Consider the following 27,190-nt stretch of genomic DNA (forward strand, 5'->3'; position numbering starts at 1 on the left):
AATGTATATTTTCAATGCTAGATCCGCCATTGAGTATCCCCACAATAAAAGTGACAGTCAATCTTATTAAAGCTTACAATCAGTACTGTAGAACTAAATTTATCAGATGAGGTGCTCTCTTGACGTTTTCGTCAATAGTGCCCTTTAAAACTACCCATTTCAAAGTTAGAATGGGGGCTCCTCCCCAAGCGCCCTCCCCACTTCTACAGCACTGCTTACAATATATCATTTAATGTCAGTCATAAGTCATGATATTATTTCTATTCATTATCACAAGACCTGTCAGGTGTAATGCATTTGACGTATGCGCGTACTTCTCACGTTTTACTAAAGCCGAACCTGGCTATTATGCAAATGATGTTCTAAAAACATTTTATGTGCAAGAAAAAAGACCTATAGAATTTTTCCATATCAAATGAAAAGTCGAGCTAAGTTTACGCCACTCAAATGTCAATATGTTTTTACAACCTTGACAGGTCTGCACAACGTGTCTACATCACAGAAATCATTTTGTTCTGCATAATATTATCAATTTATCACTCATGACTCATGAGAAGTGTCATGCCAGCACGCGATAAACACCCCTCAATAAAAGCAAAGAAATATCATGGAAAACAGTTGGACTTTAGTCATTGAAATATATATGGATTTATTTATAGTTGGACTCTACCCGAGTTGAACCGAGTTGAGCTCGACGAATTTGAAATATTCGTCACATTGATTTGTCAATAGTTTTTGGCCACATTACAAATGGTTCTACACAGTCTCCAGCGCGGTTGTCCTTTTAATGAATGGAAATGAGGGAATATAATATTCACTTCATTCTTCAATTATGGTGTTGTGATCCAATTTATGATATTCTTGATGCAGTACTCATGACTACTGTCTTCATGTCAAAATCTAGGTTGTCTTGATGTTCAGTTTATGCGATCTTGCCGCCATAAAATGAGGATTTCGTGCCATTTTTTGGTAATATTCAAGATAAGTCATATTCAAGATAAAATCGTACGTATATTGAAGATAAATCGTCAAGATCAACGTGTTTAATAAAGACTTACTACGGGTTAATCGGCTAGCTTTGCTGAGGAGATTTTCTACAAAATAAATCGTGTTCAAAGTGCAACTCAAAGCTAAAGCACAAGATGGGTGAGTAAAACACATTTTCTTCATTAGTGCCATTCAAAATATCCAATTCCTGCGTTTGGTAATGTTTGTTAAAAAATGTTTTGTGTTAATTGTCATTTGTCAATAGTTCAATACTTAATAATGAATGTTCTTTTAACTTGAAATTTATATGCTATCTTGCTTTGTTTGTGGTCAAATATGAAACACTGCTTTTGTCTTTGTGCCAAGGTGGCTTCATATGAGAAATGTTTGTGTGATTAGTTTACAATGGCTGCCTTATTTTGTATTCTATTTTTGAAGAGGCGAAGTTGACGGTTTGTCAACAAATAGCAAAATTTGTACTGGAACTTTCCACAAAAAATTTTTGTTCATTTTACTGATATTGTAGTGTTTGTAGTTTGTACAGCAAAATTTATAACAACCTGACAAGTTACATGTTCGTAAATGATGATCATCCAGGTTAAAAAAGTCCTGAGAAGGACTGTTTTTGTTGTTGTTGACTGACGTTTCAACAACCTTAGCGGTAGTCATCTTCAGAGTCATTTTGACAACAAAAACAGTCCTTCTCAGGACTTTATTAACCTGGACGATCATCATTTACAAACATGTAACGATACTCCGGTTCAAACCATTTACTTTAACCTGACAAGTACTGTTGATTTGTTATAATATGTTATGCAAATCATTTTCAAAAAATCTAAGCACACAGAATAGTTATTTCTTCATTAAAAGCCCCATTAGCTATTTATTGCTCATATTGAGAGTGTGGAAGCTAAGTTCCGTTTCAACGACTAAGGCATTTCATTTTGAAAAAGTTTGAGTAACATGATCATAGACATAGAGGCTAACCAAATTATTCCTAAAGTTTGCTATGCTACTAATAAACTTGTAAATTACAGCTTGATATGTAGCTTGTCCTTTAAACTCTGAATAAACAACAATGAGATTTAAGTCATGGGGCGTTGCTTTATAAAGCTACTTTATAATTTTGTTGAACATCAATCCTTATTGAATAATGATACTTTCTGTTAAAGTTTCTTAAGACAAACATTGTATTTCATTGCTCTAAATTGAGAGACGATGTGGTTTCTCTCCATGTGGTCTCCAATGTGATTTACAGCAAGTTCAAAGAATACCATTTCTTTTTGTCATTTGCTGTTGTGAGATGACAATGACTGGTAAAATGAGGAATAACCAAAAGCAAATAAAGGCCATCAATGGACTTTAGTGGCTGCGAAAATGGGGAAAAATGAATTCTAAGTTTTGATTCTGTTTTGTGAACAAATGGATTTTGTCTGTTCATCTTTATAGCAAGTTGCCAAAGAGTTTCTAAGTTCAGCCTTACTGGCACCACAAAAACTTTTTTGAATTGCAATGTCTGAAAAATTTGTCGAAAATATTTCGTAGAATTAACTAATAAACCATTCTAACAAATCGAAAACGCAGCCCTTTCCAGGGTTGTTGACTGTTTTACTTATTGATATAATTTATAATTGGAGCGTTCATTGTAGTCCTATAGCCATGTTTCGTTTAAATTTTTATGAACTGTCTCTGTTACAAATGGCACAATCATCCAGAGCATAATCGCAGTATTAGAAATTTAAATCACAGATTTAATATAATATAGATTTTATACAGCACGTTTTTGGCAGTGTTGCGTAATATTATATAGCTCCTACACTGTTTAACGTTCATAGCTAAATGTTTCCTTTGATTTATTATACAGTGGCGGATCTAGGGCACGTAAGTCAAAATAAAATACTGCTACACATTTTGGCATATATTTTCATTTCTAAGAACCTTAAGAAGCAAGCTCGATACTATCCATACCAGGGTGATGGCCGATATCGATACCAAGTATCCGTTACTATCCATACCAAGGCGATATTTCTGCGCCTGCGATATTTTTCTATTTTGGTCAGCGAAATCATGAAAATAATCAAAATATGACTTACATAAGATTCGTGAATTTCAAAATTTTCTTATATCTAAATAAAACTGGCTAGTTGCCTAATTGAAAGGCTAAAAAGTACGTTAGAAGTTAAATTTATTTATGTTTTAGTGTTATTAAACATTGAAAATTGGCATTGTTAAGTATATAACTAAAGTATAATCGTATTGTTTACCGTTGTTGCCTCTACTAATCATTACAAAATATTTTTTTGTTATGGTTGTATAAGTTGGGAAAATATCAATATCGATAAAAACGAGCAAAAGTCGATAAAATATCGTATCAAATGAAAAAGCCGGTTTGGCCTTTCCTAGTCCTCAGCAGAATATTTTTACACATGCTCGCTATTTTGTTTTTGTATTTTGCTTTTGTGCGCATGCGTTGTTACTATTTCAATCATTGGTTTGCACTGACGCCGGTTTCAAAGTGGGATCGGTCCAGCAGCAGAAAGTACGACTTTAGGCCTCTCTGAGTTAAGTTCTTCTCTGTTAAGCATCTACTATACATTATACTATATCCGACACGAGCTGGTACCAGTTTTACTTCGTATCGGAATCGTGTAATCGGAGCCTGACAAAATCTTATGCGCATGCGCGTCACAAGATACATATGAAAATACTTAACGAGCCGCTTGCCGGACACAGCATGACTCTTACTAGTTTCAAATGTTGCTATTAGAAGAGAACTACTTCGAACGATACAAACATTTTATCATGATCATATGGAATGAATAATTGTACGTAAAATGGCGAATGGACTACCACGTTTCTCTCTTCCTTTGTCATTCAAAAATAGTGTATCTAGGAGAAGACAGTCATTATATGTTCATGGTACGCTTTGTGAGCATTTATGTATTTGAACAAGACACATGTTTGTTTTTGTTGTTTTATTAATGAAAGACGCCATTTACGTACGCTATGTTGCATTTTATTCTCGTAATTCTATGTAATTGTATGTAACAATTAAGTTGTATATAACAATTAAGTAATTTATATTTTGGTAAGATCGCCGTGTTTAGTTAAAGCTAGTAATACAGTAAAACGCCTGCTTTAAATACGTCAGATGAAATTGCGAAAGTATTTCTTATTCAAATATCATCAGCTGCCGGAATGATGTAGCTAACAACTGTAATTGTACTTAGCAAAATTTCCTCGATTCTTATTTTTACGGTGTACGTTTTCATGATTTCCCATAGTTCCCGTTATAATACCGTTCCCCTTTTGCTAAAGTAGTGTGGTAAATGTGGTTTAAGTGTTTATGCATCTGGTTGATTGATTATATAAACATCACACACGCATGCATTACTTTTGTAGTTTATGTGCTTTTCCACTGACATGTAATCGTTACTATTGCTATGTAAGAAATGTTACGAGACATTACGAGAGTTCAATTCCAATTTAAGGAAGGAAAACATTTAAAATTTACTGGAAAGGAATTCTGTGAATGATTGGGAAGTAGTGCAAAGCACTTATCAACTGACTAAAATATTGGGGTAGGCTATGCGCAGCACAATATTCGCAAAGACAAAAACATGTTCTATGTTCTGTGCTATGGTCGTAATTGAATGATACTATTTCATGTCGTTGTGTTACAATTCCATCCATATCTTTCAGCTTTATCTGATTCGTCGAAATATGAAGAGGATATAAGTGATTTGACCAACACCCCATCAACACCTTCGACACCAGGTTAGTTTTCGTAAGAAGCCGTAACACGACGTGAGCCATATATTGCCGAGGGTCTGGAAATACCCTTCCCCGCGGTCAGTGAAGTTTAAAAAACTACAATTTCGTAAATCCTATTTTATGCATTTGCAGAGAAATTTAATAACAACGTAAAAGATGTGTTATGAAACAAACGAGATGTATATCATCCGCAATAGAATATTTAAAATAGCACCTATTGAAAACGCCAAAAGGGCCCAAGAAGTCGGGGGAGGGGCGGGATTTTTTGTTTGAGTTTGGTGCCAACAGCATGGCCTGGGAGGCCAAATTACCCCCACCCAAGTAAATATGTTAATATATGCCTTGATCATTCCTTCCATTAAATATGCCCACTATCCTCCTCAACACATGACCATCATCCCTCTCCATGAAGTATGTCCACTATCCCTCCTCAACACATGACCATCATCCCTCCCCATAAATTATGCCCACTATGTCTCCTCAACATATGATCATCATCCCTCCCCATAAAGTATGTCCACTATCCCTCCTCAACACATGATCATCATCCCTCCCCATGAATTATGCCCACTATCCCTCCTCAACACATGACCATTATCCCTCCCCATGAATTATGCCCACTATCCTTCCTCAACACACGACGATCATCCCTTCACAAAACATGGCCATCATCTCTTCCCAACAATGACCATTTTTCTTTCACCTTGAACAATTTACCTGGCTTTTAAATCAATTTTAAGAAATAAATTTTCTTTCGCAAACTTTTGGGCCACGGTAAAGATATCGTAAAAAGCCTCCCACTGCTGCAGCCAATCAGATTTCAAGAAAACATAAAAATAACACCGGGCACGTAAGAAATGTGTAGTTTTACTAACTTGGATTCATGCATATTTAAATTCCGCCTTTAGAATATAATACTGCATTATAGTTGGTTAAATATATTTTGTTCATTTTCTTGCGATTTTTATTCAACGTCAACTTTATGAAAAATAATAATTTAATCACGTTTTTACAACGCAAGCTGTGAATTTACAATTTTCACAAAATAATGACACTCTGTTTTGTATACACGTAGCTAAATTAAAATCCAGGAGAGGAGAAACTTTATGCTTATGATAAATAAGTTTCTTTTCAATCATTATATAAGTTTGTGATTGAATTTTTTGGCTTAGTATTTTTTTATAAATATTTGCCATGGATTCATTGTTGGCTGTTTAAAAACACGAGCTGTTTGTTTTGATAAGCATTCGCATTTAAAGATGCTAAATGCGGTCAAGAAGATTTGAGACGCTATACTTTCATTTGTTTGCTTTCTGTTGTAATTTGTTAATAAATCATTTCGCGTTAACCGCTGACAGCTGTGTGTCACATTTCCATTTGCAGAAAAGCTCATTTTCACGGTAGTATTTTGTTCTTTGAACTCTAAATATGCGCGAACCTTGCACACGGTTTTCTCGGCAAAAAGTGAATGAATTGTATCCTCACGTTTCAATGATTTCACTTCTGTTGCGATGAAATTGAACAGCAATTTAAAAGCACTTTAAGGTAACAAGTGACAAGTGTTTCTACGTCGTTATGTTTTGTATGAGTTTTAATCAATCGCCTTCGTTGTTTCTTTTGCCGTGCAGTGTCAGTTGATAAATAGAATGAAGAGATTGTATCGTCATTTTTCGTCTATGTGAACAACATAACTCGTTACAAATATTTTGTTGTTGTTTGCTTGCTATCAATCGTATTAGAAGACAATATATTTAGCTATACGTCTCTCTCATGTAGCTTTGTTGAATCAACTAACTTCAAAGCTGTCTGGAGAAAATTAAGGGGAGGGGGGTTAGTTAGATGGCTTAAAATCTTAAAATCCATATGTATGTTTAGTTTTTACGAGAATCGAGAAAGTGAACATGTAAAATTTTTCCAAATTTATTCAGTAAATTTTTTTTGGATTGGGGTCTGCAGCTGCTACACCGAACTACAATTTAATCCAACAGAAATTCTCTGAACCGTTTTTTTGTAGTGACTTTGAATTTAAGACCCGATGTTCTCGCACAAATGATGCAACTTTCATTTTGTGTGTTCTTTACTCCTTCCACTTTTTATAATCTCGAGATTTTATTTATTGCACCTGTTATGACAATGGAAAACTATAAAACTTTCTATGTAACTCACGGACACAATTAACAATTTTCTTTTGCCTTCTCTCTTTATTTATTGGATCTCTTATGCAGTGCCTTATGGCAGGCAATTTCTCCCTCTCTCTGAACGTCCCTGTATGAAAGAACGTGTTTTTTTGTTGATATGTTTGCAACCTATTTTCAGGTGACGAAAACATGGAGAAAAAACATCCTTTAAACGATTCGTTGTTGAAAGGAAAAAGAGCATTGCAAATGGTGAGTGTATGTAGAATATCATTCGGCGTATCTTGATTATTATATAGAGAAATGATTTATTTGAGTTCAGCTAAAGATATGCGATCTTGTCTTGCTCTGCAAAAGGTTGCTCTAATCCCAAAATAAAAACAGAATAAATGTTTCTATAGCAAATTTCTCTTATTGAAATGCTCATTTTTTACAAATTTGTTTGATTGCTTTGGATAGAACATATAAAACGACTTTATAACTTCTTCAGTAAAATTGCCTTACTGTACTTTTTTCTAGCAATATTTAATTTATTTTCTTTATGCAAACGACAAAAACTAGTTTTTTCTAATGCTAACTGTGCAAAATGATGCCATAACGATGTCATTTGCATATCGAAGAAAAATTACATATCTCAAAAGTAAATAAAATAACACAATCCTGATAAAGAAGTTATTAAGTCATTTTATTATATGGCAAGCGTCACTTCCAGCTAAATGGCGCGCTTTGATAAGCTCAGAAACATTTTTGTCGGTCGATTATTTTCCCGTAATCGACCACGGTCCAAAACGCGTAATTTTACAGTCAAATGTAAACAGCAAAACTAAAGAAAAACGAAACAAAAATCATTTACGAATGTGATTCGAAGGAAAAACACTTGGAAAACAGTTTAACTATCCAGACGATACAATTTGAAACGATTTAATTTTTACTGACGAAAGCTATAAAAGTGAACGCTAACCCGTACAAAACAGCAAAGACGAGAAAGAAAGCAAGCTTCGTTTCAGGTCGAATAATGCCATATAATAAACCTTTTAATAACCTCGCTTTCTCGGTCTTTACTGAGAAATATCGGACCTCTGTCTTTTTGTACAAACCTCGCCCTACTGGCTCAGTCTGTACAAAAAAACCTCGGTCCGTTATTTCTCCGTAAAGACCGAGAAAGCTCGGTTATTAAGGGCTTATTAAATTGCCGTTACAATGAAACAAAAAACACTGGTAAAATTTGGTGTCACAAACACTTAAATAGTTATTACGTTCAGCTTTCCTTGTTTAGTCGTTACTACCTAAGTTCTTGTCTTGTGTTTATGTGTATAAGACCGTGTAAGCCTATTGTGATGTTTTTCATTAAATAGTTATTACGTTCAGCTTTCCTTGTTTAGTCGTTACTACCTAAGTTCTTGTCTTGTGTTTATGTGTATAAGACCGTGTAAGCCTATTGTGATGTTTTCATTAAATAGTTATTACGTTCAGCTTTCCTTGTTTAGTCGTTACTACTTACGTAAGTACTTGTCGTGTGTATATGTGAGACCACGTAAGCCTATTGGGATGTTTTCCATAAATACTTGTCCAACACGTGTTTTCTAGACAGAAAACAATTCCTTAGAACTTCTTATACTTTTCAGACATTTCGGTATTTTTGGAAATTTTCTAAATTCTAAATGCTCTATGTGTGATTCTTGCTCTACGTGTAACTTTTTCTCTAAAAATAAATCTTGCTACGTAAATGTGTCATTCTTGCTCTATGTGTAATTCTTGCTCATGTGTAATTCTTACTTTACGTGTAATTCTTGCTCCACGTGTAATTCTTGCTCTATGTGCAATTCTTGCTTTATGTGTAATTCTTGCTGTATTTATGATTTTGAAATTTTTATGTTGTCCCTTTTCAATAGCCCGATCGATCTCCTAAATCAGAGCGAAAGATTTCATTAAAGGTAAGTTAAAATCAGATTATTTCGATCTATAGTGCTCTTTCCCTCACATTTTGACGTATATGATTTAGTGGCGGATCTAAGGTAAGTCAAAATAAATTACTGCAGCACATTTTGTCAAAAATTTACATTTTTTATATACCTTAGAGGCAAATCGATTGGTAAAATTATAATATTTAAAATTCCAAACCAGTAGCGTTTTTCTGAAAGTAGTTTGAACTTAAAATTGAGCAGCTATAATTTATTTTGGCGAACGCTGGATCCGCTACTGTATGTTACAGAAATGTTCGTATTTGACGATAATGCATGAATCATCCGAGGTCAAGCATTTTTTATCTGCACCATTTTAAGTACTAACTATGAATACTGCGTAGCCAACCCGCAAATTTGTTTTCTGCAATGCAAATATTTTGGTTTACTCGCTGCAATGCAATAAATTTGCAAAGACACAAATAATGATGACGAAGAGCATGAAATTGCTTTGAACTTTAAACGGCAGGACAAAAACTTGCGTGTTGGCTATGCCACAGTATAGAGAACATACAGTAGGGTCACTCCATTGAATTTTTCGTGCACGCATATCTTATTACGCATGTGATTACAATATTGGCAGCCAGTAAATTGCATTTTGTGACCAATTGGATTGACGATATGGCAAACGGCAGCCAGTAAACTAATTAAATATACAGCAGCCAGTTGAACAGCAAAGTGGCCCTACTGTATATTCCTATATTGTGGCTATGCCATTGCCTAATAAACGTGTATTATATAAAATTTTAAGCGCCCGTTCACACGATCCGATTTGTCGGATCCGATTGTTTCGGTTCCGACTTTTGGATGCTTGTTCTGACGGTCCGATAGTTTTGTCGATATTTATATTCGTTTGGTGAGATATTTAAAGTCGTGGAAGCAGACATTTGTGTTATTCAGTACATTTATCCATATATTTTCATCGTATTTTTGTTCTTGTTTCCAAGTCTTTTTCGCATCTAATGTTTTGCGCCAATTGAAACTTGGAAAGTATGTAGAGTGAGAGGTCTGGGACTAGTCGACTTTCTTTGATCTTGTTGGATGAAAATAGAGCATGTTCCATTTCCATCCGATTTGTGAGACTGACGGTCCGACTGTCGGAAGCTCACTTTATACGTGCTCTCACGATCCGTTTTTTAAGATCCGTCAAAATCGGATCTGACAAGATTTATTTTCATTGTTATGTTTTAGGAAATGAAGAGAAGTTACAGACATGAAAAACGACGAATGACGGAAAAAGTGACGAGCACTTTGTTAGATCCTGCCGTGGTTATTTTATCGTCTTGGTTGAAGGTAGGATGACGTAATGAAGTAAAAATATTAAGCAATTATCGGATGAGGTTGAGTATGATATCAAGAATCATTCATACCACCAACGTCAATGTTATCTACCGAAGCGAAGCTGATGTGGATGACATTGACCGATGTCTAAATAATTCTTGATATCATGTGAAAATGTTTTTCTTCGAACACCGCATTAATCAATAAAGTTTTTTTCAAAATAAAATTTTGATATTTTCATGACATGCTTACGTAACTTTTTCTGATAAGAGGAACCCTAAAATTTTGATGTTTTCATGACATGCTTACGTAACTTTTTCAGAAATGAGGAACCCTAAAAATTTTGATGTTTTCATGACATGCTTACGTAACTTTTTCAGATAAGAGGAACCCTAAAATTTTGATATTTTCATGACATGCTGACGTAACTTTTTCAGATAAGAGGAACCCTAAAAAACTGGGCACGATTTTGGTGTGTCGTCAAACCTGGTGCTTTGGTTATTTACAAGAACAATAAGGTAATGATATGATCGACATCATGGTGGAAATTTGAAAGGATACAAAAGGAGTATAAGATTTTCTTAAACGTAAGACGTGCAAGCTAGAAAACCTCGAACCAGGTTAATCAGAATAATTTACATGTGAAACATGGCATTATTGCTCTTTAGAAATAATTGCTCAATCAATGCTGTGTGCCTAACAAAAAACTACCAAGTGTCTGCTTTTTCACACCATAATCCTCAGTTTTTGCACTATAAAGGCAAAGTGGACCTTCCACAGTGCACCTTCCCACGATTTACAATATCGCTATTGAGCGATGACTTTATCAACAGCTCATATACCATCGTTGTCGTTAATAAAAAGGTTTTAAATTACACGAGGTGTAAATCAAACAGTTAATCATGAACTTCAAACTGTTTTCATCTTTTTACTAGCCAAAATTGGTTGTATTTGCTAAATACTCGAAATTTACATTGCCCAATGTCTTCAGAACACCGCCATGTTGTTTTTTAAAACTTGATTTCCGTCATAAGTTTCTTAAGTGTAATACGTATGGTGAACTTTAAGTACACTTCTAATGCGCATGTCGAACTTTAAGTACACTTTTAATGCGCATGTCGAACCATGGAACTAAAATACATGGAACGCCACCTGTAATAGAAAAGCCTAGAAATTTTTTGAAGCTAAATCATTTACCCAGACACGCGTGTGCAGTTCAATCAATTATCACTCCACGAGAGAATCTCGAAACACTACGCACGCGTGTATGGGTGTAAGATTTGGCTTTAATTATTTGCTTCAGGTGGCGTTCCATGTATTTTTGTTCAATGACGAACTTTAAGTACACTTTAATAAGCATGTCGAACTTTAAGTACACTTTAATGCGCATGCCATACTTCAAGTACACTTTTCATGCGCATGTCAAACTTTAGGTGTACTTTTAATGCGCATGTCGAACTTACGCCTTGCCTTTAAGATTTTCATCTGTTTTGTTTTTTTTATTTTATGGAAGGAAGAACAGTGGGTCGGTACAGTTATTCTAAATGGTTGTGAGTTTATCGAGAGGCCATCAAAGAAAGAGGGATTTTGTTTCAAGATATATCATCCTTTACAAAATTACATTTGGTCGACAAAAGTTAGTAATTTCCTAAAGGATTTGATTGTATTGAGTTTATTGAGCGTGGGAAGCTCCAATATTTTATATCGTCACGTCGAACTAACTTTTGTGCCTAAGTCATTTTGGGCGGGTAAGAGAATACGAGAAAAGTATTAATATAATTTTCAAAAACAGTCAAACTTTTTATTCAACATCCTGAATTTAGCAATAAATAAAGAACACAACAGTGGCAAAATAGCAGTTTTAGACAAAAATCAAAAAAATGAAAAAGATTGACTTCTAAGTGCAAAAAGTTAGTAACGCGACGACATAAATATAAAATGCAAGAATCTCCACCTAACTGAAATTATGATCACGTGACATAGGGACCACGTGGTGAGATTGCCGGTGCGTTAGTTGGTATTCCTTTACCAAAGGATCATTTGATATTACGATCTGCCTCGGAAACTGATGGTAAGTCTTAGATCGTGAATATTTAAGCTTATAAAATAAACACAATGAAACGCGTGCGCTGATTGGTCTAGAGCTGTGTTTGCATTAGCCTGTGCAAAGCACATCAGAGCTCAACCAATCAAATCAATTAAAACGATCAATCAGTCAAAGAGAATTTGCAAATCGATCATGAATACATTTTAGAGGAAAAATTAAAATGTTTGTCTTTTTTGCATTACTTTTATTTCATAAAAGAAATAAAAGATGTTTTTCGTGTTTCCACTGGCTTGTGCCAACCTCGGACACGTTTGTGAGAACTCTCGAGCATGTGCAATCTTCGAGTTCTGTCCCGGGCTTACACTGATCTACTCTCGAGTTCTCCCAAAGGTTGACTCGGTTTGCATTAGCCTGTGCAAACACAGTAAACATCTTTTATTTCTTAAATACTATTTTTTGTCAAAAGTCGAGGATTCCTCACATGTTTTGATAAACGTTTCATGTCGATTTTCTCAAGCATTGCAATATGATAAAATTAAACGTCGAACATGAAATAATATGGGAAAATGGATCTTTTGATTCTGCTCAAGTCCATTGAGGATTTCTTGCATTTTCTCAGCTCATTGATCTTGATTTTTCCATTTATGACATGGAAAGAAAGTTTTGTACGTATATCCATGATATGCTTGTAGTAATAGCTTGTGATTTGACAAAAGATTTGTAGCTACTTAAATCCTTTACATATTGGTAGTTGGGCACGTGATTTAATCCACGATATGTACTTTTAATCCTTACAATAGGTAGATGCTTGTGGTTATGTAAATGATTTGACGAAAGTCTTGTATTTATATCCATAGGTAGGTGCTGGCTAGATGCATTGGAAGTTTCTCACAAACAAGCTTACAACATGCATCGAGACAATAAAGGAATGTGAGTTCAAATTGTTATGTACATGCTATGTATGTGAAATGTGATTGGTTCATTCCTAGTCACATGACTTCAAATAAATGGAATGCTTCCCTGGCGGGCAAACAAGGAAGCACTTGTTGTTCGCTTATTTTCATAACAAGCAAAACAGAAATGAAGCCAAAAACTAAAAACAACGCTACTCGAAGTTATGATTTAACACATATAAAAAAGAGAACACTCGTAAGTTGGCAAAAAATGCTGTGATTTATAGCAGTTTTGCAACGAAATTGTTTACCTTGAAAAGCAGTTAAATGTTTACGATCTCTTTGCTAGATAACAAAACAAAAAACTGTAACAAAAACATTTTTCTCGTGAAAAAACTTGTTAAAATTCCAACTTATTGTATCCAATCTGATTTCAAACGAAACCTGTGTACAGGAACACCCGCAATTGAGTTTGACATATGTATTTTCATTTGCACAAGAGGCGACCATCTGATGATGGAATAATTTTTCGATGCGCAATTAGTCACCCATTAGAGAGAGGGAATTATTTCCACAAGAAAAAGTTTTTTTTGTTTATAACGGTACCTTCTTCGTTCAAGGGTTAGCGATCTTTATGGTAAGCCCACTTCAACGGAAGATCGAGAAGAAGAGACTGCACAAGGTAACGCTGGATATCATGGTGAACATGGGGTGTAAAGGGGGTATCATTTCAACTTTTTATCTTTAACCTTTAAGAACTATTCTCTTTGAATTTTTTATGGCATTTGCTATCAATCTTTTTATTAAATTTTATAAAAACAAGAACATATGGTTTTTTTGGATCTCATATATACTTAGGAGAACTTGTGCTATTTAAGGAGATTTCGAAATATTGTAGAAAAAACGTTCATAGCAACAGTTTTGTTTTGCCATTGTCTGAAGTCGTGTGAAAACTGTTTTATAAAAACATTTCAAAATACACTAGAACAAAAGAGTCAATGCTCGTTCCTTAAACTTTGGTACATAACATGTGATGTTTTTGATCACTACCAGTTCTTTTAAACTTTGGTACATAACATTTGATGTTTTTGATCACTACCAGTTCTTAAACTTTGACTTTGTACATAACATTTGATGTTTTTGATCACTACCAGTTCTTTTAAACTTTGGTACATAACATTTGATGTTTTTGATCACTACCAGTTCTTTTAAACTTTGGTACATAACATTTGATGTTTTTGATCACTACCAGTTCTTAGTTTTTGTGCAAAGATGTCATAATGGTTTGTTTTCATGTACTGGTAAAATATAAGCTAATATAAGTCATTGTATTGTGGGTATATTTCTATATAGCTACTTATTAATCAATTTTTCTACAGCTATGGGTCACTTAAGCGCAGCTGGCGGAGTGGAGATCGATGAAGTGAGCACAGATGCCATGGTAGCTATACTGTGTGATTGCTTTGCAATTAACGGCTCATTGTTTTTGCTATAAGTTTTAAGGAACAAGTGGAAATGTCAGAATAAAAGATTTGGAAAATGCATCAGACAAGGGGTGCGTGCGTGAGAGGGAAGATTGATAATTTAGGAGAGCCATATTCATATATTAATTAGTTTCTATGGACTCCAATTATTATTACGGAGTATATGCAATATGAACATATTATTATTGCCCCCCCCCTACGTCTTTCTTGCCCATTATTTTTCAATGTTCCGCCCCCCTTGGCATTTTTTACTCCTTTGTATTTTCTTTTAAATTATTGCATGAGTTTTGAACCGAAAATTTGACTCGGGATACATTATAAAAAGCAAAACATAAATTCTGTTGTTGTGTTATTAGATAATTATCTAATAAATTCCTAAGTAAAAATATCAAACTCTTTCAGAAGCTCATTAGTTTCGCCTTTATTTTTTTCATTTTCATTTGACCTAAAGTTTCTTCAAGTTTAATTTACTCAATGCATGCTTGTTTTTTGCAGGATAAATCTGATTCGGAGGATGAGAATGCAGATAATGGAATTATAGGTACATCATAAGTTTACTGAAATGTTTTTCCTACAGTAACAATGATTAATCTTCTATTTTTTCGCTTTATTTTAAATGTAGAGTAAAACTGTGTGAATACATTCATTAGAATGCAAAACATTCATTTAGTTCAACGTATTACAATTGTGGATTTCTAATTTAGATTGCTCTTTAACATAAATGACTAGCTATATATATGATTGCCTCTTTTTCAACACTATATTTTAATGTTACATTACTTATACGTAGCTGAATAGAATTGACTGACCAAAAATATCTTTAATTTTATGACACCAGCGTAGATTATATATATTGTAAAGTTAAAATCGAAGATTTTTGCCTTTGAAGACTTGTTATTTTCATAAAATACGAGTAGAATGTTTTTGTGATCCTTCTTTAGACTATGCAGACAGTGGTTCGATCGTTGAAACAACGTACACTGAAGAAAAGGAACCTGAATATCTTGGAGAGGTATACATTTGTGTTTTTCTCATTTCGTAGTTGGATGCATATTTTAGAAACGGAAAAGATTTTTGGTGTTTCTATTGAGTTATATGTAGAAACACACGGGAAAAGTTTGTTTCTATAACTCAATAGAAAATAAATGTATTTTCTGCTTTGATATTAAAGGTATCTTTTTAAAAACAGTATTTAAGAATATAAATATTTTTCATATGAATGACTTATTGTTTATATTTTTGCATTAAAAATTTCCCGTGCAATTACGGGTTTTCGAACATTCCACCAATCAGCGTTTAAAAAGGCTATTTTATAAAATATTTTAGATATTAAGTAGGATGGAGGGTCAAGTTACCACATAAAATCAACGGGTTTTCTTTGCTTTAATTGAAGTGATAATTTGATTTCATTCAGTGCGGAGAAGCTAGGGAAGATATGGAGGATGAAGGAAAAAGTATATTATGGAGCTTGATGAAACAGGTAAGTTCAGTATTGCGATGTTTGTGTGTTTCTTGTTTCTCTAAGAAAATGGAGCATCATTGTTTAACTGGGGATTCAAAAAGCCAATACTGTTTACACTGTTCATTATAAATCACCTGCATAAGCCTCTCAGTTTTCCTTAACGAGCTTAAGAACACGTGACGCGCCCTCGCGACGACGCTGATAGGAAGTGCATTCTCTCGATTTCGATAACTGCGCATGCGTCTGTTGGAAAATCTGCGCGTTTTGTCACGACGACGCTTCGACTTTTATCAAATTCACGGCGTCGTCAACGTTGTTTAGTTTTTTTCTGTACACTGAAATATGGCTCAAGAAACTGTTTACATCCCACAATAACAACATCTCTTTAATGTTTGCATCATATGCAACAGCAAGTAGTTCCCTAGTTTTTCTACAGCTAGTCATCGCTTTACAAACACATATGGCGTTGGTGATCAATTTTCTTAATCAGGTCTGTTGCTACGACAACGCCGTTGTTTTTAGCTTCGGCGAAGTCGTCGTGCTAAAGGTGCATCCTGGGATATTATGCTCATTATAAATCTGTAATAAGGCCAAACATTCATCCTGCTACAATTTACCTGTACGCTATTTGAAATATAAACTCAACAGATCGTCAATATTGTCAAATGTCGATTAGATGTTTCCTTGGAAATATTTATATCAATATTCGCTGCCGTTTTCATAACTCCGATGGTCTCGTCATGCGCTAATTTGACTGTTGAGAATTTCTCATGCACATATGCCGAGACGATTTCAAGATTTAAAATAAATATATATATGCATATATATAAAAAATGAAAGTTTCTCCGGATTGTTTTAAAACTTATTTTATTGAGCTTTCGACTCGTTGCTTCGAGCCTTCATCAGAATGAGGAAGTTATCTATTTACACGTGCTTTTAGCTTGTAGACGCTTAGAGCGTCGAATTGGATTAGCGGGTGGATTGATGTTATTGGATGGGGTGAAATGCGTGTTTTGAAAACAATCCGGAGAAACTTTCATTTTTTATGTATTAAATGCCTGGATTACCAATTTTCAAACTTATATGCATTTACATATACATATAGTATGAAAATGTCACTGCAGAGAATTTCCGCGTCTTTAATAAAAATCTTTGACTGACGATTATATTGATGGTGTTAAGTTTTTGGGTGCGTCGCCCGAAATTTTTCCCATTCAAAAAGCATAGTTTGCGATTCCAGTAAATACGACAAAAACAAAAAGCATAGTAAGAGAACTCCTTTACTGTTTTGCGACAGGTGAAACCCGGCATGGATCTATCAAAAGTAGTTCTACCAACTTTTATTCTGGAGCCAAGGTCGTTTCTCGATAAATTATCCGATTTCTACTTTCACGCCGACATTATTTCCAAGTAAGTTATCATATAACAAATTTGTTTGCCGAAAATTGATTACTTGCATTTAAATGCTTAACATTTGTTATCCACATCTAAAAGAAACTTAATTTCATTCACATCTATAGCTGGTTTAGCCCTTGTTAATTCCTTATCTTCTCCTTTCGGCTTCTTCCTTTACCGGAATTGCCACAGTGCGTTTTTTTCTCAATATACTCTTTCCATCTCATCCTCTTATCTCTCTGTACACGTATATGCCCTTTGTACCTCAATGCCTTATGTACCTATGTACCCTTTTTACCCAAGTATCCTTTGTACCCATGTACCCTCTGTACCTATGTACCCTTTGTATCTATATACCCTTTGTATCTACACACCTTTGCATTTATATATCCTTTGTATCTACTCACCCTTTGTACCTCAATGCCTTATGTACCTGTGTACCCTTTTTACCCATGTATCCTTTGTACCCATGTAACCTTTGTACCTATGTACCCTTTTTATCTCTATACCTTTTGTACTTGTATATCCTATCTTTACCGGTATTCTTGTATCACCTGTTCCACACCCATAGCTATTTTCAACTAAAAAGATTTTTAAGAAAATGTGGCCTGAATATTGGGTACAAAAACCTGAACACCTCCACTTTCCATTATACTCTATCGTGTGATTTATATTTGAAATGAAAATGTCGTATATAGGGCTGTGAAACACGAGAGTCCGTACGACAGAATGAAAAATGTTGTTAAGTGGTACCTATCTGGATTTTACAAGAAACCGAAGGTAAAAATAATATATTTCATTGAAAAGTTGTCATGGTAGCGATATGTTGATGTCACTGCTTCTTTGACGTTTATTGGTTTGACGATGTCATGTGACAGTAAAGACAAAATATCCTCTACTTTGTCTCTAAACTTTTGTTTATCTTGCATATCAATGGAAACATTTTTTGACAAAACTATGGAAAATATAGCAACACATGGTCAAATTATGCTTTAAGATAACGCCGAAGATAAAAAACAACCTTTATGGCGATATTAAAGCGAGTCAGAAAGAATAATCGCATATAAAACAAAACGCACACAGGTTTCACTCCGAATCACTCGTAAAAAAAGCTTGTAATTTTAAAGGATTGATCAGTTTACGATCGTATATGAGATCATTTAATGAGTTTGTACTTCTGAACTACGATTCCAACATCTCTAGGTATTTCCATGCAGTTGTGTACAATTTTCCACAGTTTTTCCATACCACAGTAGAGTTACCGATGACAAAAATCGCTGCATTTTGATCATATTTCATCATATTTCATTGTATTTTTTGCTTATCTATAAACTGATTTATCTCTTAGTTATTCTCGTATAAATTCACAATATATTTGCTCCTTATTTTCGACAGTAATAGCGGCGCTCCTTATTTTTGTTTTCAACTTTTGTACTAGATGCTTGACCCAGTCTTATTTCGAGATCAGTGATATTATATCATAGGTAGCTAGTATGTTACGTGCAATTGATGGTCAAATGTCAAAGAATGTTGTATCATTGCTATTGTGGGCACGAGCCGTTGTTGGTTCGCCACGTTTTTTGATAATTCCCTGGAAGCTAGCTGCAATCCAGTTGTCGAAACTTAAAAAATTCCATATCGAAATATATTTCGTCTTTAAAAACTCGATTTTTGCGTCAATGCTTACAAGTTACATACAAACTAACTATAATCACGGTTCTCATTCAATTTGCAAAAATGTTTCAAATTACGGCGGAACAATTCTTCACGTGATGCTCCATGATAGTAATCTGCATTGCCTTGAACCATTGTGACCATATGTGCAAAATTCTTTACCAGATCTGATCGGGTGAGATTAAAAAACGCCCCCCTCCTTCTTTTTCTGTAAACTGTTACTATACAACGTAGGTGGGAGAGTGTACATTCTCACCAAGCCAGATTCAGTAAAAAATTTTCGTGTTTGACCCATCGAAGTGAATATAACTGGAAGGCTCCTTCCCGCCAAATTTGATGCCATTAATTCAACCAGTCCCAATCTTTCCATGCACGCACGTCCCAACGAAAGTTTATTCACGACTATAGGCTAGAATGCGGGATTTTACCCCCAGACACGCGTGTCTTGGGCGAAAATTTGTCATCATGCTAGTACAGACTACAGACATGTTTATAAAAAATGGAGCATTCCACTTATATATTTAGTTCAATCGTCTGGTCACATTGTTTTAACACTCTTTTACTCCTGTATCTTTAGTCCTGTATCTTTTGTCCTGTATTTTTAGTTCTGTATCTTTTGTAGCTATCTTTAGTCCTGTATCTTTTGTCCTGTATTTTTAGTTCTGTATCTTTTGTAGCTATCTTTAGTCCTGTATCTTTTGTCCTGTATTTTTAGTTCTGTATCTTTTGTAGCTATCTTTAGTCCTGTATCTTTTCCTGTATTTTTAGTTCTGTATCTTTTGTAGCTATCTTTAGTCCTGTATCTTTTGTCCTGTATTTTTAGTTCTGTATCTTTTGTAGCTATCTTTAGTCCTGTATCTTTTCCTGTATTTTTAGTTCTGTATCTTTTGTAGCTATCTTTAGTCCTGTATCTTTTCCTGTATTTTTACTTCTGTATCTTTTGTAGCTATCTTTAGTCCTGTATCTTTTTTTGTATTTTTAGTTCTGTATCTTTAGTCATCTACTTTTGCATGCAAGCGTGCATTCAGTCTACCGTAGCGTGTTATATCGACTCGTGAATAGTCGACTTTCTTTACATGTTATAAAGCAATTTTATTGAAAAAGCATTAGGAAAGTCTTGTAAAAAATGTAAAAACCACGTTTAATGCAATAAACATAGTCTTATCTGAGCAAAAACATCGAAACTAACAAAGCACATTTATTTTCAATAACGATGTCAAAATACACGTTTTGTTTAGTCTCGTGTAGTATAAAAAAAGTTATATGTTTGGCCAAGTCGAATTTGCTCGATTTTATCATGAAAACATGCACTAATAAACTTAAAGTAATATTTGTGATACAAACTAAACTAGGATTGTTAACTGTAGGGTTTAAAAAAGCCGTATAATCCAATCATCGGAGAAAGATTCCGATGTTATTGGAAGCACGAGGAAACTGGTTCCCGGACGTTTTTTGTTGCTGAACAAATATCCCATCATCCTCCTATATCCGGTTTCTATGTTGCAAACCGACAAGATGGATTTGTTGTAAATGGTTGCATCTTAGCGAAATCGAAGTTTTATGGTAAAGAATGAACATTTTTCTATTGTTAATGTTAATATGCAGTAACCAAAGATGGGAAAAGATACTCTTCACTCTACAAATAGAGCGTCAATCTTATAGTTGTCGCAGGGTGAAATTTTGTTTGGTAAAAAGTTTTTTTAAATCATCACGGTATAGTGATGAGTGGTGACCCTTGTCTTAGTTTTATTAACGATATTTCTCCCTAATATCGATTCTTCGAAGTTTATTGGACTTCAATTGACCTGGAAGCCATTTATTTTATAAGATTTGTCTACCTGAGAATTACCGTGATGATCCACAATCGTTTATTAGACTAAACAGTTAAAGCAATTAAATGGTATGAACTTGGGAGTATCGTTATATGTTTGTACATGTAGATCGTTAAGGTTAGTAGAGTCCTGAGAAGGACAGTTTGTGTTGATATTGACTGACGTTTCAGACTCTGAAGATGACTACCACTAAGGTTGTCGAAACGTCAATCAACATCAACACTAACAGTCATTCTTGGGGCTCTACTAACCTGGACGATGTACATCTACAAACGTGTAACTAGACTATTAAGTCCGAAAAGTTTTGTATAAGTTATATTTATGACATATATCATATAGCAATTTCCTTTCCATGTCTTTTCAAGGTAACTCGACCTCAGCCATAATGGATGGTTTAGCGACATTGACATTGTTACCTCATGGTGAAGACTATGTAATATCTATGCCGTACGCACATTGCAAAGGTATAGAAATGATCACTGTACGTATGGTGTAGACTGACCGCTTATTTAATTTACTTTGCTCACTTGATGAACACAATAGATTTCTTTCCTTGGGTGTTCAAAAGAAAAAGGGGACCCGTATAAATTAATTATGACTTAAGTGAAATGATTATGCACTTATACTATCACCAGCATTCAAAACAATTTGATGAACTTGACTTTTCTGCACCTCTGGGATTCCTTAGGGTTAGTTAAGTATTTAAAGCAAAACAAGTTAAAAGTACTTTATACTCTGATTTTCATATCAAATTTCTTACGCAAAAGTTGGATTTTCATATCAAATTGGCTGAGTTCTAAAGGCCACAAAAACGTAATCATATTTTCCATAAGTTGAAACGAAAATGGACAAACTTGTAACTAAATTAACCAAGCTGAAGAAACAGCTTTTGCTGACTAAATTATCTTATGCAGATTTCATTTAATGCATTCATAATTATTTGTGCGTGTTCCTTTTTTGGGGAGGATCCTGTTGAAGTAAAAAATGATAATATTGCTGAAATTTACAATACTGAGGCTGGTTGCAGGAAGAGCGAATAGCGTTCTATTAATTATCTCTCTGTTAACAATCTCTCTGTTAATTATCAACTACAGGATTGCTTATTGGAACTCTTACGATGGAGTATGGTGGTGCGGTCAAAATTGAATGCGAAAAGACTGGGTACCACACCGAGATTGAATTTAAACTGAAAGTAAGTGCACTTTCAATGTACATATCTTGTAATCTTTGATTTGATTTTATTGAATAAGAGTTGATCTTATTCTAATATTTCATATTACATTTTGATTTTATAAATATTTTTGTGTTGCGTTTTAGCCGTTTTGGAAAAAGATCGGTGAAAGTAACCGTATTTCAGGAAAAATTAAAATGGGAAAACAAACTCTTTGTAAACTGGAGGGAAAATGGGTAATTAATCGCATTAAAGTGCCCCTTTCAGCAAAGTTTTTTATTTGAGATATTGAATTTAGGTATGATTTCCAACGTATCAGTTAAAAAAACAAAAGTTTGTCGAATCTTTCCATTTTTATGGTTGTTTAAAGTTGGCAAAAATGCTCCTGTTAATGGACCTTGTCCGTCGTTCGAAAAGTTTGGAACAACTTACTTTTTGACGTCATATTATGGACTCCTCAATACAAAACATATATACCAACTACCTTGGATGACGTCAGAATTTAGCTAGACCCAGACTCCATGTCACGACGGACAAGGTCCATTGAAAAGTAACTTTAAACCGCCATAACAAGAAGACGATTTTACCAAATTGAGAAATTTTTTCACCGATACATTAGACATTACACCTAGTTTTGATACTTTGCCAATAAAAGTTTTTGCTGATTGGGCACTTTAACTATTTTATCATGATTATGAAAAACCAACCAGCTTTATGAAGATTTTAAGAAAATCTCTCACTGGACATTCTTTAATTTCTTGTTTACGGTATATGACATACATATGTTCATGGTATTTAAAACTGACAGTGTAGGACCATTGGACTACAATATAACACGAAATTATTATTCATAAGTGAATTTCTGCTATTATGTTTTGAGTCATGTAATTTGTGTATGGGTGTAATAAATTAGCTGGGAATTATTTATCATTGCAAATGATATTTCTTTCAGTATAAAATGACCAGAAAATAGTTTTTTTCATATGCTCGATTTGCCAAAAACAGCGTTAAAATTCATTAGGTTTCACCTTTGTTTTTCTCAAACATACAATAGCTCGGAAATGGCAAGACGATTCGGTCCAAATTTCCCATTTTTTATTTTTACAGACAATGTTACTAGTTATTATCGCAGATTTTTACTGCAACAAATGCTGAAATTTCAAACGAGTCATCAAATGTGTAAACTTTCCCGAGGGTTAAATGCTATTTCCGTTTGTTGTCATTTAATGTATCAATGTATCAACTGTCCAGAATTCGCCTCCGCTTTTAGATCGTAGTCCTCGACAACTTTACAGATATATGTTTGTTCATATTGTTGCCACTGAAGTGCCAGGCGGGAAACGGATTCTCAAAATAAATATTAGAGCCCGACAAATAATTTTGAACATAGTCATATACAATTTGGTTATATGAAATTTATTAAAATAGTGACGTTTCGTCTTGACTCAAGACATCTTCAGACTAATAAGGAAGTTGACAAGAACTATAGAACGTTTCGACAGCCTTAGCGGTAGTCATCAATCTAGTCAACAACAACAAAAACAGTCCTTCTCAGGACTATACCAACCTGGACGATCTACATTTACAAACACGTTACGATACTCCCGGGTTCAAACCATTTTCTTTATTGCAATCATCTGGACGACAGAGCGAACAACTTGCTAACAAGCTGTATTTGATAACATAAACGTTTATAACCTTTACAACATAAACATGATGATGACGATGTACTTATAAAGATTTGGACTAATTACAAATTTAAAAGATGTTTGAGGCTAGCTGAAATTGCAAGTCGAAAAAACTGTTGTTTAAAAGTTTGCATTATTCATGGAGCCTGCCGAGTTATAGTTTCTGGTCATTTTAGGATTGAACTCTCGCAGTTGTTTGTTTTGTATTGTAAAGCTTTTTTATTCTATTCCTAGGATGGCGAGGTGTTGATGACTGATCTTCGTAATGTGGGAAAATCACGTGTGAGTATTTGTTCTTGTGTAAAATTGAGTTGGTTTATTTTTGTCACCAATGTAATTTTACGTGCTTGTAAATGTAGATCGTCCAGGTTGGTATAGTCCTGAGAAGGACTGTTTTTATTGTTGTTGACTGACGTTTCGACAACCTTAGCGGTAGTCATCTTCAGAGTCAAATGAGGAGTAAACGTCTGGTTAGCCGTATTTGTTCCTCATTTGACACTGAAGATGACTACCGCTAAGGTTGTCGAAACGTCAGTCAACAACAACAAAAACAGTCCTTCTCAGGACTATATCAAGCTGGACGATCTACATTTGCAAACATGTAACGATACTCCCGGGTTCAAACCATTTACTTTAATGTAATTTTGAATGAATTATTTTTCTCTGCAAGAAGTGCATCCTCTTGTGTTCTACAACGTCTAATAAACAAATTTTGCTTACAGACAGAGGAAGATGTGCTGCCAGACTTATTTTGGGAGCCTAGTTTGAGCATACGCAATGCTAGGTTGAAACGTCATGTTGTTGACATTGATGACCAGGAAGAGTTTGAATCACAAAAGTAAGTTGTATTCTTAAAAACTTGACGATGCTGCAATGGAATTATCGCTTTTGAATTTTTATGCAAACGAATCTTCATCGTTTTGCCCATGAAAGAAACTGATTTCAAGCACAATAATTTTAAATTGTTAATGTTGTATGTATAGTTTGAGCTCATGAAATATGTGTTACATTTTTTGCAAGCATCAGATTGGCAGAAAACGTACAATAATTATCAAATGTTTGCTAAAAAATACAGATTGTTTACAGTCTATTGGTCTTATACATTTTTTAACGTTGAGCTTAAACTGCTCCATGTAAATTGCTTTATGTGAACAGCCTCGTGTGAAATACTTCATGTAATCAGCCTTATGTGCATTACTCCATGTAAACCACTCGTGTACACTACTCTATATAAACTACTCCATGTAAACAGCCTTATGGAAACTGCTCCCTGTAACCAGGCTTGTGTATGCTACTCGTTCACAAAAACTTTATTTTGATGTGTTTTCACATTTTGTATCAATTTTTGGTTTTTCCATTTAGGTTGTGGCGTTATGTAAGTGATGCAATCCGTGCCAGCGACCAGGTGATCATACATTTTTATTGAAAAGGGTTTCTCAAAGGTCTTTCATTAGAATAGTGTATAGATGTAGTTTTGAACTTGGGTCAATTTAAGTTTTAATGATGAGGAAAATCAATAGCTGTTGATTTTTCAGGTTTTCTACGAAATATGACCTTAACTAATGTTTTAAGCGACTAAAAACCTAACATATGCTCACATATACCTGAAATATTCTTTATCTATAAGTTATGGCCGTCACTGTGCATTCATTGAGTATTTTTATAAAGATGTTTTTTTCATTGACCAGGTGAAGGCGACTGAAGAGAAATTTAAACTCGAAGAAGAACAACGCAGAGGACATCGCGAACGGAAAGAACAGGGGGTGGACTGGGTTCCAACGTTCTTTGAAAGGGATCCTTATCATCCGGGGGCCCTTAACAGATACATTTATAAATATAAAAAGTAAGTCGATGTCTTTGTAATTTTATTTACGTCTCACATCTTCGACGTGTTAGGATGAAGCCACTAAATTTATGCATTCAAACACTGATGTCTTGTTGGCAATATTACTTGGAATGGAAAGTTCAGTTGGCGCGCAACACAAAAAATGGCCGCAAAATCATATTTAAACTAAAACACAAACTTGGCCCAACCTAGCTATATAAGAATTGTCTTTCTTTTACAGTTCATAGAATTGGAAGAGAATTTGTGAACATGTTGTCATTGTTTGTAGTTTTCTGTCTTTTAATTTACATACCTGCCCACAGTCTTTGGGGTTCCCGCAACATGGCTACAGGTGTCTGCTAAACGTCACTGTGACATTAGTGCTTTTGAAGACTTCAGATGAAAATAAGGAATTCTCTACTATAAGTATCAAGTATGATGATTGTTTTTTTTTCCAAACATTTTTGTCCATCTTACAGCGTCCGTCCTTGGGATCCGATCACTGATGTAAGGGAATATGAAAACGAATTCAAGATAAAAACACAAACTCGCATTCGGGCACCCATGGTAAAGCAACAAAGTCTTGTTGCGATAAAAGTCAGCTCGACATCTGGCGACGATGATAATTCACATTTTTTTCATGAGCGTGCCTCGTCTTTCAGGCAGCACGAACGTTTAAGCAGTTTGGAAGACGATGATGTTGCGTCATTTGCTCAAACTCTAAAACCTTTGCTCGAAGCCCAAACAGAACTTAAGGAACAGATTCGATCAATCCGTAGCGATATGAGGCGTTATCATACGGCTAATAGTGATCAATTTACTCAACTACAGACTAAAGATTGGATATTGTTTTGTTTATTAACCTTAGCGTTCATATGGCAATGGTATTTTTCACGAATGAAGATCAACTAGGCTGTAGATGGAATTATTTTACCCTTCTAACAAAAAATTGCATATATACATATATAGTAGGTATAAGACATAAATTTTTTCGCACATGGCTAACGGGTTTCTTGGATGATTTTTTGTGCATTAAAGTGCCGATTATAACTAATTGTCATATGATTTCTTTTGAATTACAACTACAATTTGACCTTTGAATATGTTCTCAAAACTTTGCACTGGTAATTTTTTCGGTGCATGTGCACCTTTTCAGAGAAATATTTGGTCCACACCCTGCGTTTCCTAGAATCTTGTCAAAGCAAACTTTAGTACCCATTCCTTTTCGTCTACCAGCGATAGATTTCTGTGTTTTACCATGCATACTTTGACATCACACGATACAACAAGTCCTACTAAATTTCGTCTTTTCCTTTTTAGCAAATACCACAGCTTCGTGCTCATATGGCTTGATTCTTTCGAGTCTATGTCTCCTGCACGTTTTCCAGGGTAGTATTCTAATCCCTAGGTCATATGTTATTGATAGATTTGATAAAATACGCCCGGGTTAAGTGTATGTGACAAGCTTTCTCCATAGCAAGGTTTGATCAAAGGATTTTGATCATTTATAGTAAAAGAAATCAAGAGAAAAGATGAATTGCCCTCGCCGATAAGCGTTCACATATAAATTTCTTAAGTCGG

At 34.6% G+C, this 27,190-nt stretch overlaps 1 protein-coding gene across 3 annotated transcripts; it reads left to right on the forward strand.

Annotated features, from left to right (window-relative positions):
* Window positions 1-824: 824 nt before the first annotated feature.
* Window positions 825-26,710, forward strand: LOC124454604 (oxysterol-binding protein-related protein 8-like). Of its 3 annotated transcripts, none has more exons than XM_047005380.1 (25): window positions 825-1,146; window positions 4,690-4,764; window positions 7,078-7,148; window positions 8,789-8,830; window positions 10,049-10,150; window positions 10,576-10,656; window positions 11,652-11,774; window positions 12,122-12,209; window positions 13,043-13,115; window positions 13,699-13,760; window positions 14,458-14,519; window positions 15,058-15,103; window positions 15,504-15,574; window positions 15,977-16,042; window positions 17,322-17,434; window positions 18,118-18,199; window positions 20,461-20,656; window positions 21,291-21,389; window positions 22,020-22,117; window positions 22,243-22,332; window positions 24,019-24,066; window positions 24,507-24,622; window positions 25,147-25,189; window positions 25,473-25,627; window positions 26,089-26,710. In XM_047005380.1, exons 1-25 carry the CDS (start codon window positions 1,143-1,145, stop codon window positions 26,519-26,521), a joined length of 2,439 nt encoding a protein of 812 aa, XP_046861336.1. In that variant the 5' UTR covers window positions 825-1,142; the 3' UTR covers window positions 26,522-26,710. The 3 variants fall into 3 exon arrangements, with proteins under 3 accessions (XP_046861336.1, XP_046861335.1, XP_046861334.1); XM_047005379.1 differs by lacking the exon at window positions 825-1,146 and adding an exon at window positions 3,748-3,906 and having other exon boundaries at window positions 14,458-14,501; XM_047005378.1 differs by lacking the exon at window positions 825-1,146 and adding an exon at window positions 3,749-3,906.
* The last annotated feature ends 480 nt before the right edge of the window (window positions 26,711-27,190 follow it).

This window comes from Xenia sp. Carnegie-2017, unplaced genomic scaffold (genome assembly GCF_021976095.1).
Source record: "Xenia sp. Carnegie-2017 unplaced genomic scaffold, XeniaSp_v1 HiC_scaffold_3, whole genome shotgun sequence".
NCBI classification, from domain to species: Eukaryota; Metazoa; Cnidaria; class Anthozoa; order Malacalcyonacea; family Xeniidae; genus Xenia; species Xenia sp. Carnegie-2017.